Source organism: Oncorhynchus gorbuscha, linkage group LG03 (assembly GCF_021184085.1).
Source record: "Oncorhynchus gorbuscha isolate QuinsamMale2020 ecotype Even-year linkage group LG03, OgorEven_v1.0, whole genome shotgun sequence".
Taxonomy (NCBI): Eukaryota; Metazoa; Chordata; class Actinopteri; order Salmoniformes; family Salmonidae; genus Oncorhynchus; species Oncorhynchus gorbuscha.
The window spans coordinates 22261320-22282228 of NC_060175.1; the positions used below are offsets into that span (position 1 = coordinate 22261320).

The window sequence follows — 20909 nt, forward strand, 5'->3', positions numbered from 1 at the left end:
GACGGAGGCACAGTACTGTCTTTTATCGATGGCGGTTATGATATCGTTTAGTACCTTGAGCGTGGCTGAGGTGCACCTGTGACCAGCTCGGAAACCGGATTGCACAGCGGAGAAGGTACGGTGGGATTTGAAATGGTCAGTGATCTGTTTATTAAACTTGGCTTTCAAAGACTTTAGAAAGGCAGGGCAGGATGGATATAGGTCTGTAACAGTTTGGGTCTAGAGTGTCATCCCCTTTGAAGATGGGGGATCTCGGACGAAACGAAAGAGAGGTTGAACAGACTGGTAATAGGGGTTGCAACAATGGCGGCAGATAATTTTAGAAAGAGAGGGTCCAGATTGTCTAGCCCAGCTGATTTGTACGGGTCCAGGTTTTGCAGCTCTTTCAGAACATCTGCGATCTGGATTTGGATGAAGGAGAAGCTGGGGAGACTCTGGCAAGTAGCTGCGAGGGGTGCGGAGCTGTTGGCCGGGGTTGGGGTAGCCAGGAGGAAAGCATGGCCAGCCGTAGGAAAATGCTTATTGAAATTTTTGTTTATCGGTGGTGCCTAGCCTCAGTGCAGTGGGCAGCTGGGAGGAGGTGCTCTTGTTCTCCATGGACTTTACAGTGTCCCAAAACCTTTTGGAGTTAGAGCTACAGGATGCAAATTTCTGTTTGAAAAAGCTAGCCTTTGCTTTCTTGACTGACTGTGTGTATTGGTTCCTGACTTCCCTGAACAGTTGTATATCACAGGGACTATTCGATGCTATTGCAGTCCGTCACAGGATGTTTTTGTGCTGGTCAAGGGCAGTCAGGTCTGGAGTGAACCAAGGGCTATATCTGTTCTTAGTTCTACATTTTTTGAAAGAGGCATCCTAAGATGATAAAGAAATTATCAGGCATCCTCGACTGGCGGCTTGAGGTCAATATCCTTCCAGGATACCTGGGCCAGGTCGATTAGAAAGGCCTGCTCGCAGAAGTGTTTTAGGGAGCGTTTGACAGTGATGAGTGGTGGTCGTTTGACCGCGGACCCAAGGTGGATGCAGGCAATGAGGCGGTGATCGCTGAAATCCTTATTGAAAACAGCATAGGTGTTGGTCAGGAGAGCAAGTTGGTCAGGATAATATCTATGAGGGTGCCCATGTTTACGGATTTAGGGTTGTACCTGGTGGTTTCCTTGATAATTTGTTTGAGATTGAGGGCATCTATCTTAAATTGTTGGACTGCTGAGGTGTTAAGCATCTGAAGATAGATGGGGGGCAATCAATTCACATATGGTGTTCAGGGCACACCTGGGAGCTGAGGGGGTCTATAACAGGCGGCAACAGTGAGAGACTTATTTCTGGAGAGATTCATTATTAAAATTAGAAGCTTGAACTGTTTGGGCATAGACCTATCTCTGCAGTAGATTTCAAGTCCTCGCCATTGCAACTAGACACAGGGCCTGAGTTCGGGGCTAGGGCCAACAGATAGACAAAGGTTAACAAAGTGGAGTACCGTGATAAATGAACAGTCCAGCAGGCATCAGCTATGTAGCCAAGTGATCATAGGGTCCAGTGTACAGCAATAGATGGAACAGGGAAGCCGCGGAGTAGTTGTTGCTACGCTAGCATGCTGGAGACACGTCGTTTAAAGTTTACAGTCCGGGGTAAGTAGAACCGTCTACACCGTCGGCCGGTTGAAGGCATAGCTAATGTGTGTCGATGAAGGGACCGGGCCAGATGGCGAAGAAGGTATTGTAGTTGTGGTAATTTCATTTGCTAGCCGGGAGATGCGTCTGGCTCAGGGCTAGCTTACTACAGCACCAAATGGAAGAGAAAACTGAGTGAAACAGGGAAGGACTACATGAACTTGTCCAATAAGAAATGTTTGTTTTCTTTTTCTGTTGCAATACATTTGCCCTAATGAATACGACCCATGACTTTTGCATGATGAGATGAGTCATTTTAGCAGCATAGTGGATAGATCTACTAACCGTGTCTGCATTGTTCATAGCCTGGTAACTTCAACCATTTTCTATCTTCTTTATGGGTCATACGGCCAGTGATGTTATGTAGTCCAGCCCGTGTATGGTTCAGTGGATTAGCATCCTCCTTTATCATATGGTGAGCTCTCTCTCTGAGTCTCGTGGACTGTGTTATTGCCTTCAGCCATGAGCATTCACCCTGTGGTAGGCTAGAGACAGGGCAACACCGGCTGGATGAGGGGTGTGTGGGTGTCTGTGTGTGTGTGTGTGCCTGCCTGCCTGCGTGTCACCGGCGTGCAAGTGTTTAACTGTATTGACAGGACCGTTTATCTATCTGTGTGTGCCTGTATGTGTGTGTGTGTGGGGGGGGTCTTGGTAGGTGTGGGATGTGTTAATAATGTTCTGTTAGTATCTGTGTGTGTGTGTATGCTGGACTGCATACTGTACGTCTCTTTACAGCACAAATAAGCTCTGTGATGAGTCAGATATATTTATGGCCTGCCCCACAGGCCTCGCTTTCTTCGCTTTCACTCTCTCTCTGTCTCTCTATCTCTCTCTTCTCTCTTACTTTCTCTCTCTCTCTTCATCCATCTTCTAACTCTATCCCTGTGTCTCTCTCTCTCTTCTACTCTATCTCCCTCTCTCTATCGCTCTCTCAGACTAGGATGGCAGAGTGCAGATCTCACTATTCCTGTGTCTCTCTCTTCTACTCTATCTCCCGCTCTCTTTCTCTCTCTCAGACTAGGACGGCAGAGTGCAGATCTCACTATCCCTGTGTCTCTCTCTTCTACTCTATCTCCCTCTCACTTTCTCTCTCTCAGACTAGGACGGCAGAGTGCAGATCTCACTATCCCTGTGTCTCTCTCTTCTACTCTATCTCCCTCTCTCTTTCTCTCTCTCAGACTAGGATGGCAGAGTGCAGATCTCACTATTCCTGTGTCTCTCTCTTCTACTCTATCTCCCGCTCTCTTTCTCTCTCTCAGACTAGGACGGCAGAGTGCAGATCTCACTATCCCTGTGTCTCTCTCTTCTACTCTATCTCCCTCTCTCTTTCTCTCTCTCAGACTAGGACGGCAGAGTGCAGATCTCACTATCCCTGTGTCTCTCTCTTCTACTCTTTCTCCCTCTCTCTTTCTCTCTCTCAGACTAGGACGGCAGAGTGCAGATCTCACTATCCCTGTGTCTCTCTCTTCTACTCTATCTCCCGCTCTCTTTCTCTCTCTCAGACTAGGACGGCAGAGTGCAGATCTCACTATCCCTGTGTCTCTCTCTTCTACTCTATCTCCCGCTCTCTTTCTCTCTCTCAGACTACAATGGCAGAGTGCAGATCTAACTTGCTGATGGATGGATGAATAAATGCCTTTGTAATCGAGTGGGAATGGTTTATTATTCACTATTAAACTCACATGCTGTCATGAACAACAAAGTGGACATTTGTGTACATTTTCCATAGCTCTGGATGCTTGAGCCATGTGGTGATGACTTCTGATTTTTGTTGTAATGATGTGCGAATAGTTAAAGTACAAAAGGGAAAATAAATAGACATACATATGGGTTGTATTTACAATGGTGTTTGTTCTTCACTGCTTTCCCTTTTCCAGTGGCAACAGATCACAAATCATTGTTCGGGGATGACACACTGGTATTTCACCCAGTAGATATGGGAGTTTATCAAAATTGAATTTGTTTTCGAATTCTTTGTGTGTCTGTGTAATCTGAGGAAAAATGTGTCTCTAATATGGTCATACCTTTGGCAGGAGGTTAGGAAGTGCAGCTCAGTTTCCATCTCATTTTTTGGGTAGTGTGCACTTAGCCTGTCTTCTCCTCTCTCAATAGCAAGGCCATACTCACTGCAAGGAAAGCTTCCTTTAATTTGGGGTCTGGATTTTGATAATTAGCTGGTATCAGCCTAATTCTGCATGCAGTATTTGGTGTTTTACGTTGTATACGAAGGATATTTTTGCAGAATTCTGCATGCAGTGTCTCAATTTGATGTTTACCTCATTTTGTGAATTATTGGTTGGTGAGCTCTGTATTATCTGTCTGCCTCTCTCTCTCTCTCTCTCTCTCTCCCTCTTTCTCTCTCTCTCTCTCTCTCTCTCTCTCTCTCTCTCTCTCTCTCTCTCTCTTCTCTCTCTCTCTCTCTCTCTCTCTCTCTCTCTCTCTCTCTCTCTCTCTCTCTCTCTCTCTCTCTCTCTCTCTCTCTCTCTCTCTCTCTCTCTCTCTCTCTCTGTCTCTCTCTGTCTATCTCTCTCTCTCTCTCTCTGTCTCTCTGTCTCTCTGTTTCTTCATAATTCTGCATGCAGTCTCAATTTGGTGTTTGTCCCATTTTGTGAATTATTGGTTGGTGAGCGGACCCCAGACCTCACAACCATGAAGGGCAATGGGTTCTATAACTGATTCAAGTATTTTTTGCCAGATACTAATTGCTATGTCAAATTTTATGTTCCTTTTGATGGCATAGAATGCCCTTCTTGCCTAGTCTCTCAGATTGTTCACAGCTTTGTGGAGGTTACCTGTGGCGCTGATGTTTAGGCCAAGGTATGTATCGTTTTTTGTGTGCTCTAGGGCAACAGTGTCTAGATGGAATTTGGATTTGTGGTCCTGGCGACTGGACCTTTCTTGGAACACCATTTGTTTTGGTCTTACTGAGATTTGCTGTCAGGGCCCAGGTCTGGCAGAATGTGCAGAAGAGCTAGGTGCTGCTGTAGGCCCTCCTTGGTTGGTGACAGAAGCACCAGTTCATCAGCAAACAGTAGACATTTTACTTCAGATTCTAGTAGGGTGAGGCCGGTGCTCCAGACTTTTCTAGTGACCGCGCCAATTCTTTGATATATATGTTGAAGAGGGCGGGGCTTAAGCTGCATCCCTGTCTCACCCCACGGCCCTGTGGGAAGAAATGTGTGTGTTTTTTGCCTATTTTAACCACACACTTGTTCTTTGTGTACATGGATTTTATAATGGCGTATGTTTTTCCACCAACACCACTTTCCATCAATTTGGTAAAAAGCCAATTTGACATTTGCTCAGTACATTGTTTTCACTGAGGAAATGTACGAGTCTGCTGTTAATGATAATGCAGAGGATTTTCCCAAGGTTGCTATTTACGCATATCCCATGGTAGTTATTAGGGTCAGTCCTTGGTTCCAAATATTGGGGAAGATGCCAGAGCTAAGGATGATGTTAAAGAATTTAAGTATAGCCAATTGGAATTTGTTGTCTGTATATTTTATCATTTCATTGAGGATACCATCAACACCACAGGCCTTTTTGGGTTGGAGGGTTTTTATTTTGTCCTGTAGTTCATTCAAGTTAATTGGAGAATCCAGTGGGTTCTAGTAGTCTTTAATAGTTCATTCTAAGATTTGTATTTGATCATGTATATGTTTTACTGTTTGTTCTTTGTTATAGAGCCAAAACGATTGGAGAAGTGGTTTACCCACACATCTCCATTTTGGATAGATAATTCTTCATGTTGTAGTTTGTTTAGTGTTTTCTAAGAGGTTAGAGTCTATGGATTCTTTAATTACATTGAGCTGATTTCTAACGTGCTGTTTCTTATTTTTTCTGTAGTGCATTTCTGTATTGTTTTAGTGACTCAGGTTTTCTGGGTCTCGATGTTTTTCATTGGACAAGTTTCTCAATTTCTTTCTTAGATTTTTGCATTCTTCATCAAACCATTTGTCATTGTTGTTAATTTTCTTAGGTTTTCTATACTGATATACTGTTAAGATTTTCTACTGCCAAGTTAGCACCTTCACTATTACAGTGGAACGTTTTGTCCATGAAGTTGTCTAGAAGGAATTGAATTTGTTGTTGCCTAATTGTTTTTTGGTAGGTTTCCAAACTACATTCCTAAAATCTACAGCATTTCTTAATATTACTCAGTTCCTTTGGCTTTGATTCCTCATGATTGAGTATTGCTCTGTTCAAGTAGACTGAGATTTTGCTGTGGTCTGATAGGGGTGTCAGTGGCCTGGCTGTGAATGCTCTGGGAGACTCTGGGATGAGGTCAGTGGTAAAGTAGTCTACAGTACTACTGCCAAGAGATGAGCTATAGGTGTACCTACCATTCTCGAAGCCTACCATTGTCTATGTACATATCCAGCGTGCGCTCCTCTCTCTCTCTCTCTCTCTCTCTCTCTCTCTCTCTCTCTCTCTCTCTCTCTCTCTCTCTCTCTCTCTCTCTCTCTCTCTCTCTCTCTCTCTCTCTCTCTCTCTCTCTCTCTCTCTCTCTCTCTCTCTCTCTCTCTCTCTCTCTCTCTCTCTCTCTCTCTCTCTCTCTCTCTCTCTCTCCCAGCTCTCTCTCTCTCCCCAGCTCTCTCTCTCTCTCCCAGCTCTCTCTCTCTCTCTCCCTCCCAGCTCTCTCTCTCTCGCTCTCTCTCTCATCTCTCTCTCTCTCTCTCTCTCTCTGCCCCTCTCTCTCTGTTGCTTTCTCTCTCTCAGAGCACTCAGTAGAGTGGCAGTAGTGAGCCGAGAGCCTCCCTCAACCTTTTACAGTGGTAACAGAGGGGCCTATGTCTCTTTCACTGGGCTAAGTGCTGCACTCAATCGGCAGTTAACTGTTGGTAAAACAAGCCCCGCAACACACAATACTCCTGCATTTACTGTATGTTGTCTAAAAAGCAGGGGGATTAAGGACAGGAGACTACGTGTGTGTGTGTGTGTGTGTGTGTGTGTGTGTGTGTGTGTGTGTGTGTGTGTGTGTGTGTGTGTGTGTGTGTGTGTGTGTGTGTGTGTGTGTGTGTGTGTGTGTGTGTGTGTGTGTGTGTGTGTGTGTGTGTGTGTGTGCATGTGAATGGAGTCGGGGGTCCTGTATCTGTAGAGTGAAATTACTGTGTCTAACGTTCACTCCTCCAACACTGCCTCTGCTTAGCAGAACCTAGTAGGACCCATGACTTTGGAACAGGTAACAATAGTTATTATATGGGTTTGATAGTAGCAGACCAAACCAAGTTAGCTAGCACATGCTTTGATTATGGCTTTGAGAATATAGATAGACAGACAGACAGACAGACTGTGTGCAATGTGGCTGTGTCCATACTGTATACGCTGCATGCTGAGTGTTAAGGTGAGCTGCTGTACCTCATGTATAATGAATGGTTACAGGGAGGGAGGGGACCCAGGGAGGGGACCCAGCCCAGCCCTCTCACCTGTCACGTGTCTTGGGTGTGTGTGTACAGTGTGTACTGTATGTGTGTGTGCCTATGCATGCATTTGTAGCCTAGCAGTAGCCTAGTGGTTAAGAGGTTTGGGCCAGTAACTGAAATGTCACTGGTTCGAATCTCTGAGATGACTAGGTGATAAATTGGTTGATGTGCCCTTGAGCAAGGCATTTAACCCTAATTACTCCTGTAAGTTGTTCTGGATAAGAGTGTCTGCTAAATGTAAAAATGCCTGTGTGTTTGTTAAAATGCTGTTATGAATGGTCATTACTCTATAATAACACTTTAGTATACCAATCCACTGTTTTCTGTTCCTCTCTGTCTGCAGGAAACGGTAGAACATGTCTTCCTCGTCATTTTCACTATAGAGACCTTCCTGAAGATTATCGCCTATGGTTTAGTGGCGCACCAGAACGCATATGTGAGAAACGGATGGAACATGCTGGATTTTGTCATCGTCGTTGTTGGGTAAGTATCTCCAAGATTCCATACTCTCCAGCCGCTCATTCAATGCCAACTGGAATTCATCTGATGAGCAGAACGTGGATAGTTTTTACCATAACACGTTTTTCCCGCTTGTGATGTGTCCAGGCCTTTTTTGTGTTTCAGTTTGGGGTTCGAATTTAAACTGCAGTTCCTCGTTTGAACTCAATGGTTTGCTGTGTACAGTATCTTTCAGCCTGACTTTGTGCTTGTTTGTGACAGTAGTTGAGTTGGACTTCTTTAAGCCTCCTTCCTTACCAGTCAGTGTGCGTCCCAAATAGCACCTTATTCTCTATATAGTTCACTACTTTTGACCAGCGCCCTTGTCAAAAGTAGTGCACTTATTATATAGGGAATAGGGTGCCATTTGGAACATATCCACAGTCAGTGGCCCAGTCCTAAGAGAGACTCTTATCCAGCTACAATATACAGTATGACCTAGAAAAGACATGGAGGATAAATCACAGCTTTACCACCACTGGAGTGACTCACCATCTCACCCCATATTCTATCTCATCTCTCCCTCCTTCTCTCGCCCACCCTCTCTTCCTCTCTCTTTCCCTCCTCTCTCACTCCATATTCTCTCCTCTCTCATTCCCTATTTATCTCTCTCTACCTCTCTCTCTTCTATTCCTCTCCATTTTTCTCTTCCTCTCTGTCCCACCCTCCCTCCCTCCAATACAAACACAGTCCAGTAGGTAGCTAGGTCAAATCTATGTCTGTAAGCGGCATGCAGGGTTGATCTGTCATCCAGTCAGATGCAGAGCGATGCATCCTGCTAGGATGACTGACTGACTGACTGACTGACTGACTGACTGACTGACTGACTGGCTGGCTTGCTGGCTGGCTGACAGACAGACAGACAGACAGACAGACAGACAGACAGACAGACAGACAGACAGACAGACAGACAGACAGACAGACAGACAGACAGACAGGCAGGCAGGCAGGCAGGCAGGCAGGCAGGCAGGCAGGCAGGCAGGCAGGCAGGCAGGCAGGCAGGCTGGCTGCAGAATACATGCACCAAAAAAGGTCCTCTACAAGAATGTAAATATACAGTATATAATAAAAGTGGTATTCTAGTTTGGTATTATATTCTGATGGTATTCTATTTTGGTATTCTATTCTATTCTAATGGTATTCTATTTTGGTATTTTGTTCTATTTTATTCTAATGGTATTGTATTTTGGTATTGTATTCTGATGGTATTCTTTTCTGGTATTCTATTCTATTCAAATGGTATTCCATTTAAGTGATATTGCCAGAGAAGCTGTGCCAATATATCCTCCAAATACCATCTACTCGGGCATTATCACTTTTATACAACTGGTTACCAACATAATCAGATAATGATTGACATATTTTAATTCGAAACGTTATTTTGATTCATATTATTTCATCCTTCCACAAGATATAGTCCCAAAACAAATCTAGGGTTGCTACCCAAGCTTGCTTGTTGTTCGTTCTACTGGTTTGGTTGCCAGAGAACGCGACCCAGTCGTTCAGTCTTTTTGTTCTGTATCTATGGACTTTTTGTTCTGTATCTATGGACGCGACCCAGTCTTTCGTTCTAAATGTTCCATTGCCATACTGGTTGGCAATGTTCTTATCCCTTGCTTGCTAGCTAGCAAACTATGGCTAACTTAGTCACGCCAAACAGTGCAGCCAGAATAACAACAGTAGCTGCATTTGTTTAAGCTGTTTTCTAGTTACATTTATTTGGATACATCCATAACAATGTTAATGATGAGCGATATTGCCTGGTTTAGAAAATGTGCCCTCTCGTCAGGACACTGTTGTTCAGAGGAGCTAGCCAACAACACACTTCAAACTGAAGCTGGAAATACCTCAAACTATCTGCACTTTGTTTTGTTTCACCTTTTTTCAATTGACATTTCTTTGTATATATCTATACAAAGAATTATATCTAAAAAATTATGCCAACCCTGACACGTTCATTAGTATGGGACAGCTGGAGATCGAATTTGAATATTGAAACAATGTTGCGAATGTCGGTAAGACAGACAGCAAGGTTTATACAAATCTCCGCTGTTGAAAACGAAATGTTAGTCTAAAAGAAATATGAGATAATGTCTAGATGCTTTTATATTGGAGATCAAGTTCAATAGCTTGGCTTGGTTGATGAGACAGTGGATTGCTCAGTCAGATGGAACGGAGTAAATAGGCAATTTAACGTAATTGATTTAGCCTTGTGGAATGCGCTTTTAACCAATCAGCATTCAGGACCCACCTGTTGTATAATTTGGTATTCTATTATATTCTGATGGTATTCTATTTTGGTATTTTATTATATTCTGATGGTATTCTATTCATGTGAACAGATGAGTGACACATCAAACACCTCAGTTAATTTTCCCACTCTGATTCAGTCCAACATCAGTTAGCTACAGCTGCTGCAGCAGTCTGTGATTGTAGCCCTGAAGTATGACCCTCTATGGCCCTCCAGGCCTCTATTGGCAGCTCCATTCAGCCCATTTAGTGCCTACTGCTGCCCAGCTTTGACGTGATGTGCTGGGATGATTTCTCCTATTGGCTAGGTGAGGACAGCCTAACTGACTGGAATTAAGCGGACTCTTTTTTACTATAGGATGTTCACTATTCACTCAGCCCATACACTACAGTATTGCATTGTATTTTCAACTGGTATTGTTGTGTGTGTGTGTGTATGTTTGTTGATTTATTCATGTCGTCTATGTAGTTTGTACATGGGTTCGATACATTTGTGCTATATTTTTCAGCTTGTGTTCTTCTTCTTAATTTGTTACTGCAATCTTACAAACAGATATTATATTCAGTGTGAAGCTTAAAAGTCATATGGTGATTTGCTGTATCAGTAGATACCTATTAGAGGTCGACCGATTAATCGGAATGGCCGATTAATTAGGGCCGATTTCAAGTTTTCATAACAATCGGAAATTGGTAGTTTTGGACACAGATTTGACCAATTTTTATTTAATCTTTATTTAACTAGGCAAGTCAGTTTAGAACACATTCTTATTTTCAATGACGGCCTAGGAACGGTGGGTTAACTGCCTCGTTCAGGGGCAGGACGACAGTTTCTTACCTTGTCAGCTCGGGGCTGATCTAACATCCTTTCGGTTACTGGTCCAACACTCTAACCACTAGGCTACCTGCCGCCAAGTCTAGGATGAGTTTAAGGAATAAGATTGCATAAACCGGGGGAACCTGATCCTAGATCCTACTCTGAGACTCTTTATGGATTCGGGCCCTTAATCGAAAGCTCCAATCCTGTAACGTATTCTCATTCTTTCTGCTGTAATTCTATACAGACTGTTCAGTGTTGTCCTAGAGCTTTTGACCTGTAACATTCTCTTTCTGATGTGTTTTCTGTAAGACGTTTCCTCTGGTGTTTCTCTGCAGATTGTTCAGTGTTGTCCTGGAACTTTTGACCAAAGACTCTGTAGAGACGAAGGAGGAGGCAGAGGCGGGTGCGGCTGCAGCAGCGGCAGCGGCAGCGCTCCACCCCTCCGCACAAGGCCACGGGGGAAAGTCGGGCGGCTTCGACGTCAAAGCCCTCCGAGCCTTCCGTGTACTGCGACCCCTACGCCTGGTCTCAGGAGTGCCCAGTGAGTTACTGCTATCTGACCCTTCATCTTTGACTCCACAACAACACCGACCAGACCTGGGTTCAAATACTATTTGAGATAATTTCAAATACTTTACCTGGGCTTGATTGGGCTTGCCAAACACAATGGAATAGAGTAGTTACAAGGAGTACAAACCCCATCCATCTGGCACTCCAGGCAGGCAAAAGCAAATTGGAAAGATTTGAAATAGTATTTCAACCTAGGTCTGACACGAATACAGTGTTGTGTTTATTGCTGTGAGTGCTGACCGACCCCTCACTTTTGACCCCCATGATGAAACAGACACAGCAACCTCTATTGACCTAAAGTATGTAGGCTGGCTAACCTCTAAAAGTCACTGCATAACACACACCAATAAATAACACTGCGGAAAACTGTGACCTGATATAACTGGCATTACCTCTATGAGGTTCAATTCAGTCTTCCTCAATCTTGTCTCCTCCACCATTTTGTCTTGATGTCGTCCCTCCCCCCCCGTGGTCATGTATGGTTCAGTGGCTAGGAATATTTCCCTACGTTAAGGTGATAGGTTTGATTCCTGTGGCTTCGATTCCCACATCCGCATAATGAAAAAGTTTACTCTACACTCCTTTACTGTATGTTGTTCTGGAGAAAAATGTCCCAAAGTTACATATGTATTAGAAGTCTACTTCTGTCCTGACAGTCCCTCCCCAGCCCAAAACAGCCCAGCCGTTCCTCTCCATGACAGAAAGTGTTTCTCTCTCAGCTCAGACTCAGATGTGTCTGTGGGGTGAAGACACTAACAGTAATATGTGACCATATGGTCTGTGTGCAGCCCCTCTGGAATGTTCTCTTAAAACAAGCTGTCCAAATCAATGCCCCAGAGACATGAGTTCTCCTGCAAGTGTGTGTGCGTGTGTGTGTCTCCCTCACACCCATGAAAAAAGACTCGACATTCTGTCCAGATGCACATGCATGCACATGTTTACATACTGTACGACAAGGTTATTATAGTTTTGTGATTTTTAAAATTCGTTTTGAGGTTTTTATTTGAAATTCTGATTATTTTCAGTTTTCATACTTGATTTACTTGTTTTTATTCAGTTTTAGTTTGATAAAAACATAAGTTTACTTATGAAACAATTCTCTCATTTAGGAGCTAAAATCACATTTTATCTTCTCACAAATAGTTTAATGTTTAATCACATATGTTTTGCAAGATTTTGAAATAAATCTGTTAGCTAGAATGTCTAGACATTCAAAGATACAATTACGTGGTCCTATCATCAGTAACAATCTACCAAAACAATGACTGATCTGACATAATATTCTTTAAGTACCAACGGACCCTATTGTCTCATTGTTCAACTTTCTGATGTTACCATCCTGTAGAGTCTTTCTCTGTGGTAGCAAAGGTCTTTCCAAAAGTCCATTCTGTAGAGTGGAGAGAGAGAGGTTCTGTATTTAGGGGGGGTGGGTCATAAACCAGTGGGGGGGAGAGAGAGAAAACGGGTTTTATGACCCACCAAACAGGGCAAAGTCATGACAGTCCCCCTCTGTTGGGTTCAATCTTGCGATTATCCTGCAAGTTGCAAACCAACATAAAAATGATCGTGAGTTGTCCTGGTTGTGGGTCATTGTTGTGGTCCCCCTCTGGTGGTTTACCTTTGGTAGGTTTTCTGGAAGCTGCAAAGCACCACAGGAATGGCCAGGGGATGTCCAGTTTGGGGATCGCCGTTCTGGACCTGTTGTCTGGTCATCCAGACTAGAAGATCTGGGCAGTAACATAGGCAGATGTTAACAATGCCCATGAAACCATACAGGGCTGTGCCTCTTGCGACAGACCACTGCTGGTGTTGGGTTTGCTGCCGCCATTGTTCACACCTAGGGTTCAGGCTCACACTCCGCGCTCGCCCTCAGATTTCTTCCCTGTTAGCTACTGATAGCTACTGATAGTGATGAACAAGCTAGGCCTATTTGAATCATTGCCATCTACTGGCAGCATTTACCCACCAGATTCAGAGGCTTCAAAGCCCCATCAGAAGAAAAAAAAACATTACATTTTTGCCCAAAGTAAAAAAACAATTTAAAAAATAAATAATAATAAACATAATTTACTATGTTTTTTGTTGTTTTTGCAGTCAAGATAATAGTTTCAGTATAGTTTTAGTTTTTCAAATGTTTTTCTTAATATTTTTCCATTTGAGTTTTTATGTTAGTTTCAGTTTTACTATAATAACCATTTACTATAATAATCTTACTATATGCACAGGCACACAAGTGCATTCACAAACAAACCACATACCCACACACATACTTCATAACATGAGTGGATTGGTGATCCAATGAGCCCGTCCTCCCCATTTCTCCTCCCCACCAGCCTCAACTGACCAATACCAATTCAACCACATACAATATTACTGTTGCACACACACACACACGCACGCACGCACGCACGCACGCACGCACGCACGCACGCACGCACGCACGCACACACACACACACACACACACACACACACACACACACACACACACACACACACACACACACACACACACACACACACACATCTAGCTATGTCTTCCCTACCTAACCTGTATGACTCTTTCTAGGTTTACAGGTTGTGTTGAACTCCATTATTAAAGCCATGGTCCCTCTCCTCCACATCGCCCTGCTGGTTCTGTTTGTCATTATCATCTACGCCATCATCGGCCTTGAGCTCTTCATTGGCAAAATGCACGCTACCTGCTTCTTCCCCAGCACAGGTAAGAGCGTGCGTGCGTGTGTGTGTGTGTGTGTACATCTTACCATCTGTGTGTGTGTACATGACTATTGCATTTGTATTTCAGTCTCCCTCTTGGTGTCTCTCTCTCTCTCCCTGCCCCCCTCTCTGTAGGCATGATAGCGGAGGATGATCCAGCTCCATGTGCGATCTCAGGGCACGGGCGCCAATGTCCCATCAATGGCACCGAGTGCAGGGAGGGCTGGCATGGCCCCAACAACGGCATCACCAACTTTGACAACTTCCTGTTCGCCATGCTGACTGTGTTCCAGTGTATCACCATGGAGGGCTGGACAGACGTGCTCTACTGGGTGAAGCCCTCCGTCATAGAGATCCTATCATTCATATCATATTTCAGTCTGTACCCTCTGCTCTCCCTGTGCAGTCTCTGTATGAACTTTGACCCGCTCATTCCCTCTGAGAATTTGACTAAGCTGGTGTGTCAGTAGATTAGTCATTAGGCCTAGATGTGACTGACATTTAAATGTTAAAGATTCAGTCAAGCATTTCTCTATATATCTGAGTCCCAGTACTTTCCCTCATCTTTTTCCTTTCATCTTGCATTCTTAGCAAACAGGTATTCTCACCTTTCTCTACCTCGGACTATCCATTTTATTCTCTTTTTCTTCCTCCCCTCTTTCTTCTCCTTCTTTCCCCATCTCTCTTTGGTGACGGGTGCTCCTCCAGATGAATGATGCTATGGGTCTAGAGCTACCATGGGTCTACTTTGTTTCTCTTGTCATCTTCGGCTCCTTCTTTGTTCTAAACCTGGTTCTGGGAGTGTTGAGCGGGTAAGACACCCCTGTCTGTCTGTCTGTCTGTCTGTCTGTCTGTCTGTCTGTCTGTCTGTCTGTCTGTCTGTCTGTCTGTCTGTCTGTCTGTCTGTCTGTCTGTCTGTCTGTCTGTCTGTCTGTCTGTCTGTCTGTCTGTCTGTCTGCCTGCCTGCCTGCCTGCCTGCCTGCCTGCCTGCCTGCCTGCCTGCCTGCCTGCCTGCCTGCCTGCCTGCCTGCCTGCCTGTCTGTCTTTCTCTGCCTGCCTGTCTGTCTTACCTGTCTGTCTGCCTACCTGTCTATCTGTCTGTCTGTATCTATAGGTCTGTCTGTTAACCTGCTGCTCTGGGCTCCAACAGGTGAACGACGCCATCGGCTTTGGAACGCCCGCCATCTACTTTGTTAGTCTGATCATTCTGGGCTCCTTTTTCGTGCTTAACCTTGTGCTGGGTGTTCTGAGTGGGTAAGAGGTGGAGGGGGCTGTATCCTGGGTGTTCTGAGTGGGTCAGAGATGGAAGGGGCTGTGTGCTGGGTGTTCTGAGTGGGTAAGAGGTGGAGGGGGCTGTGTGCTGGGTGTTCTGAGTGGGTAAGAGGTGGAGGGGGCTGTGTCCTGCGTGTTCTGAGTGGGTCAGAGATGGAAGGGGCTGTGTGCTGGGTGTTCTGAGTGGGTAAGAGGTGGAGGGGGCTGTGTGCTGGGTGTTCTGAGTGGGTCAGAGGTGGAGGGGGCTGTGTGCTGGGTGTTCTGAGTGGGTCAGAGGTGGAGGGGCTGTGTGCTGGGTGTTCTGAGTGGGTCAGAGGTGGAGGGGCTGTGTGCTGGGTGTTCTGAGTGGGTCAGAGGTGGAGGGGGCTGTGTGCTGGGTGTTCTGAGTGGGTCAGAGGTGGAGGGGGCTGTGTGCTGGGTGTTCTGAGTGGGTCAGAGGTGGTGGGGGCTGTGTGCTGGGTGTTCTGAGTGGGTAAGAGGTGGTGGGGGATGTGTGCTGGGTGTTCTGAGTGGGTAAGAGGTGGTGGGGGCTGTGTGCTGGGTGTTCTGAGAGGGCAAGAGGTGGAGGGGGCTGTGTGCTGGGTGTTCTGAGTGGGTAAGAGGTGGTGGGGGTTGTGTGCTGGGTGCCGAATGCCCTGCAGTGGGGTGTGGGCTGTGTGTGTGCGCTGGGCGCATTGTGTTTTCTGTGCGCGGTGAGGTAAGGACAGACAGTGGTGTGGCTTGCAGTGTGTGGTGTTGGGGAATGGTGAGAAAGTCTCAGGGAAACAGAGATGGAAATACTCAGTCACTGGTAATACATTATTCCATTTTGATATATAATTCTGACTGACGCCATTTATTGCCCTGGCCACCACCAGTATAACCTTTGTCAACCTCTCACTCATTTTGCATTGTGTTTCCTCGTCTCAACAACCTATAGCAAAGGGAGCCGTTTCCCCCCACCTCTGTCATCACCACCCAACTTCCTGAGAGATAAATTAATCTCATTCCTTTCCCTTCACTCCCTCCTCAGCCTCACTTTCTCTCTCTCTCTCTCTCTCTCTCTCTCTCTCTCTCTCTCTCTCTCTCTCTCTCTCTCTCTCTCTCTCTCTCTCTCTCTCTCTCTCTCTCTCTCTCTCTCTCTCTCTCTCTCTCTCTCTCTCTCTTTCCTCTCTCTTCTCTCTCTCTCTCTCTCTCTCTCTCTCTCTCTCTCTCTCTCTCTCTCTCTCTCTCTCTCTCTCTCTCTCTCTCTCTCCCTCTCCTAATGCATCAACCCAGTGTACTGCTGCTTCCATTCCCCTGCATTGGGGAGGAAGTGTTAGTGGAGGTAGGGTGTTAGTTCATAATTAAGCAATAATGTGTGGTATATGACCAATATACCACAGCTAAGGGCTGTTATACGCACAACTCAACACAGAGTGCCTGGATACGGCCCTTAGCCGTGGTACATTAGCCATATACCACAAACCCCCAAGGTATCTTACTTCTGTTACATGATACATGTCACCAGCGTAATTAGAACAGTAAACAAGTAGTTTGCATCATATCCGTGGTATATTGAAGCATATATTCAAGTGGTATACCGACTGGGTGTGGTATATGACCAATATACCATGGCTAAGGACTGTTCTTAGGAACAAAGTAACGCAGACATAGCCGTGGTATATTGGCGGTATACTACAAACCCTTAAGGTGCCTTATTACTGTTATAATCTGGTTACCAATGTAGTTAGAAGAGTAAAAATAAATGTTTTGCCATACCCATGGTATACAGTCTGATATACCACAGCTTTCAGCCAATCAGAATTCAGGGCTCGAATCACCCAGTTTATAATGTCTGATAGACGACGTATTTCAGGCAATCAGCATCTACGAGACAAAATACCTGTTTATAATTCTCACTACACCAGGGCTCTCCAGCCCCGTTCCTGGAGAGCTACCGTCCTGTAGGTTTTCACTCAAGCTCTTTAATTTTTTTAATTTTCCCTTTATTTAACCAGGCAAGTCAGTTAAGAACAAATTCTTATTTTCAATAACGGCCTAGGAACAGTGGGTTAACTGCCTGTTCAGGGGCAGAATGACAGATTTGTAACCTCTCTAACCACTAGGCTACCCTGCCGCTCTAACCACTAGGCTATACCTGATTCTAATGATTAGCTGGTTGATAAGCTGAACCAGGTTAGTTACAACTAGGTTGGAGCGAAAACCTAGAGGAGGGTAGCTCTCCAGGAACAGGGCTAGAGACCCCTGCACTACTCTATGGCCAGCAGCACTCTGAGGATGTGTGTTCTTTCTTAGAGGTCTGTTGGCGGTTGGCAATGTTCCCTAAAGGTTCTGCTAATGTTCCCTGAAGGTTCTGCTAATGTTCCCTGAAGGTTCTTCTCCCTCTCTCTATGATTCTTTTTCTTTCTTCAGATGTATTCCCGGGAAAGTCATTTAAGAGAAAATTATATTACGGTTCCAGTTAAGTTTGACATTCAGTAATTGTAGATGATTATAGTAATTAATATGTCATACTGTAATATGCTATAAGTGGGACTGATTATTCAAGTAGCAATTTACGTAGCAACAAGACCCACTGGGCAAAACAAAACAGCTAAAGGAATGTTTGTTTTTACAAATTGACAAATTAATTTAAAATATGTCTACATGTTATATTTTCACATTCATAGCATATTATAGGCACTCCAGGGTACACCTTTTGGCTTCCAAAATGTTCTAGGAATATCATTGAGATGTTCTATTGTAGTGTATTTAGTAGGCCTTTTGCGAACACAATCCTCTGGGAATATTTTGACATCCACAATTGTTTGATGCTTAATTCCAAAGTGATGGCATCACTGTATTAACCGCTCAGTTGAATGACTGAACGTTTCCCTGAAGCTATTCCACCCACAATATTGGCCAGTGGTCATCAGCTTGCATGTTGTTTTGTGTGTGTTTCTGATTCCTGTGTGAAAATAGTATAACATTCTGACTATATACCAGTAACCACTCCCCCCATTGGTCTATCTCTGCATCATATTGATGTTCTGTTGTTATTGAAAGGTGTCCGTCTCCATCCAGTGGCTAGGCTAGGGTTAGGAGGACTACACAGGCAATCAGAGGTCAAAAGTAGTGCACTATATAGGGAATGGGGTGCCATTTGTGACAGTGATATAATAGAAGGAGCAGTTCTCCAGTGTATTGATGTGTTATACTGTTAGGAACTGGATACACAACCATGCATTGGTATCATATTGACTGTCTGAAGGACACAGTTGTACTGTGGATTAGATGGACTGTCTGACTGTCTGAAGGACACAATTGGATTGAGCACTCATTGCCCATTCAGTATGAACTGTATTACATTTTGTATACAAATTGTGTGGTGAGGCGTTACTGAGTCTGAGCATGTGTTTTGTGTGTGATTTTGCATGTGGCGCATTTGTGTGTTTGTATGTTGTGTATGCATTCACTAACGTGGGTGCATTCTGTGTGCCTGTCTGTGTGCATGTGTGTGGTTGCATGGGTGTGCTTGTTTCTGTGTGTGTCTGTGCCCACAGAGAGTTCTCCAAGGAGAGAGAGAAGGCCAAGGCCAGAGGAGACTTCCAGAAGCTGAGAGAGAAGCAGCAGCTAGAGGAGGACCTGAAGGGCTACCTGGACTGGATCACTCAGGCCGAGGACATCGACCCTGACAACGAGGACGAGGAGGGCAATGAGGAGGGCAAACGCAACCGTAAGAACCCTACAACATACACACACATACTACCCTAAAACACACACACACACAAACATGTGAACACACAAACCGTACACTACACACCACCCTAAATCACACACTACCCCAAAACACACACTACCCTAAAACACACACCCTATCTTAAAACACACACTACCCCAAAACACACACTACCCCAAAACACACACCCTATCTTAAAACACACACTACCCCAAAACATACATACTATCCTAAAACACACACTACCCCAAAACATACACACTATCCTAAAACACACACTCCCCAAAACATACACACTATCCTAAAACATACACACTACCCCAAAACATACACACTATCCTAAAACACACACTACCCCAAAACAAACACTACCCCAAAACATACATGCCATCCTAAAACACACACTCCCCAAAACATACACACTATCCTAAAACACACACTCCCCAAAACATACACACTATCCTAAAACACACACTACCCCAAAACATACACACTATCCTAAAACACACACTCCCCAAAACATACACACTATCCTAAAACATACACACTACCCCAAAACATACACACTATCCTAAAACATACACACTACCCCAAAACATACACACTATCCTAAAACACACACTCCCCAAAACATACACACTATCCTAAAACACACACTCCCCAAAACATACACACTACCCCAAAACATACACACTATCCTAAAACATACACACTACCCCAAAACATACACACTATCCTAAAGCAAACACTACCCCAAAACATACACACTATCCTAAAACACACACTCCCCAAAACATATACACTATCCTAAAACACACACTCCCCAAAACATACACACTATCCTAAAACATACACACTCCCCAAAACATACACACTATCCTAAAACATACACACTACCCCAAAACATACACACTATCCTAAAACACACACTACCCCAAAACATACACACTATCCTAAAACACACACTCCCCAAAACATACACACTATCCTAAAACACACAATACCCCAAAACATACATACTATCCTAAAACACACACACAGCGCAGGAGCAGCCAGTGAGTGTACCTGTGCACCACAGAAAAACTACAGTATGGGTGGCATGTTGTTTAGGGAAATATAGCTACTGAAGGTTTCCTGTGTGACCTGCTCTTTTGCAGTCTCGCAGCTCTCATTGGCCACATACTGGAATTCTGTGTTCAGGGTTACTGTGTTAAATCCACATACACACTAAAATACTACACACTCGCACACAAACACACACACACACACACACAAACACACACACTAAAGTACTACACACACCACACACACGGCTAAGCAGATAATATAGATTTGGTGAGCCAGAGTCCCCTGTAATGTAGGTCAGTGTAGGGAGACGAAGCCAAAAGATCAAGGTTGTTTAAAAAAAAAAGATTACACACATAATCTGTGTCACGGCTGCGCTGCGAGTCAGGTGATTACACTCTCTCACTCTCTGTCTAGACACACACACACACACATAGACACACACACTCCTACATGTACAACTATATTAACCACTATATCTTGTAATCAGCAATGTTTCCAATATTGTTGTCAACTATTGTTATGACTCTAAAGAGTATCTATGTCAGGTTTGTGAGGTGCACTATACAGCCTTCCTCAGTTCACACCATAGTCATGTTAGTGGAGCTCCAGTTGAGTTAGTCTGAGAAGGCAAAAAAGGGATAAATCATATTACTTGAGCAGAAGAAAGACTGTAATCCAAATCCTCTTTATGTAAGCAGCACATGATGCAGAACAGAACAGCAAACTGTTACTGCCCCTCCATACAGCTTTAGCACTGTACCCCCCCTACCTGTCAACCATATACTGTTACTGCCCCTCCATACAGCCTTAGTACTGTACCCTCCTTACCTGTCAACCATATACTGTTACTGCCCCTTCATACATTTACATTTACATTTAAGTCATTTAGCAGACGCTCTTATCCAGAGCGACTTACAATAC

The 20909-nt window shown here is 44.4% G+C and overlaps 1 protein-coding gene across 14 annotated transcripts in view; it reads left to right on the forward strand.

The window, feature by feature from the left end:
• LOC124028199 (voltage-dependent L-type calcium channel subunit alpha-1D-like) overlaps positions 1-20909 on the forward strand; it is a 148233-nt gene that overhangs the window by 36681 nt on the left and 90643 nt on the right. For all 14 annotated transcript variants that reach the window (XM_046340319.1, XM_046340327.1, XM_046340346.1 and 11 more), the window contains exons 4-9: positions 7440-7579; positions 10997-11202; positions 13800-13952; positions 14084-14280; positions 14657-14760; positions 18745-18917. In XM_046340319.1, coding sequence (XP_046196275.1) covers positions 7440-7579; positions 10997-11202; positions 13800-13952; positions 14084-14280; positions 14657-14760; positions 18745-18917 — 973 coding nt within the window. The remainder of the gene's footprint in view (positions 1-7439; positions 7580-10996; positions 11203-13799; positions 13953-14083; positions 14281-14656; positions 14761-18744; positions 18918-20909) is intronic.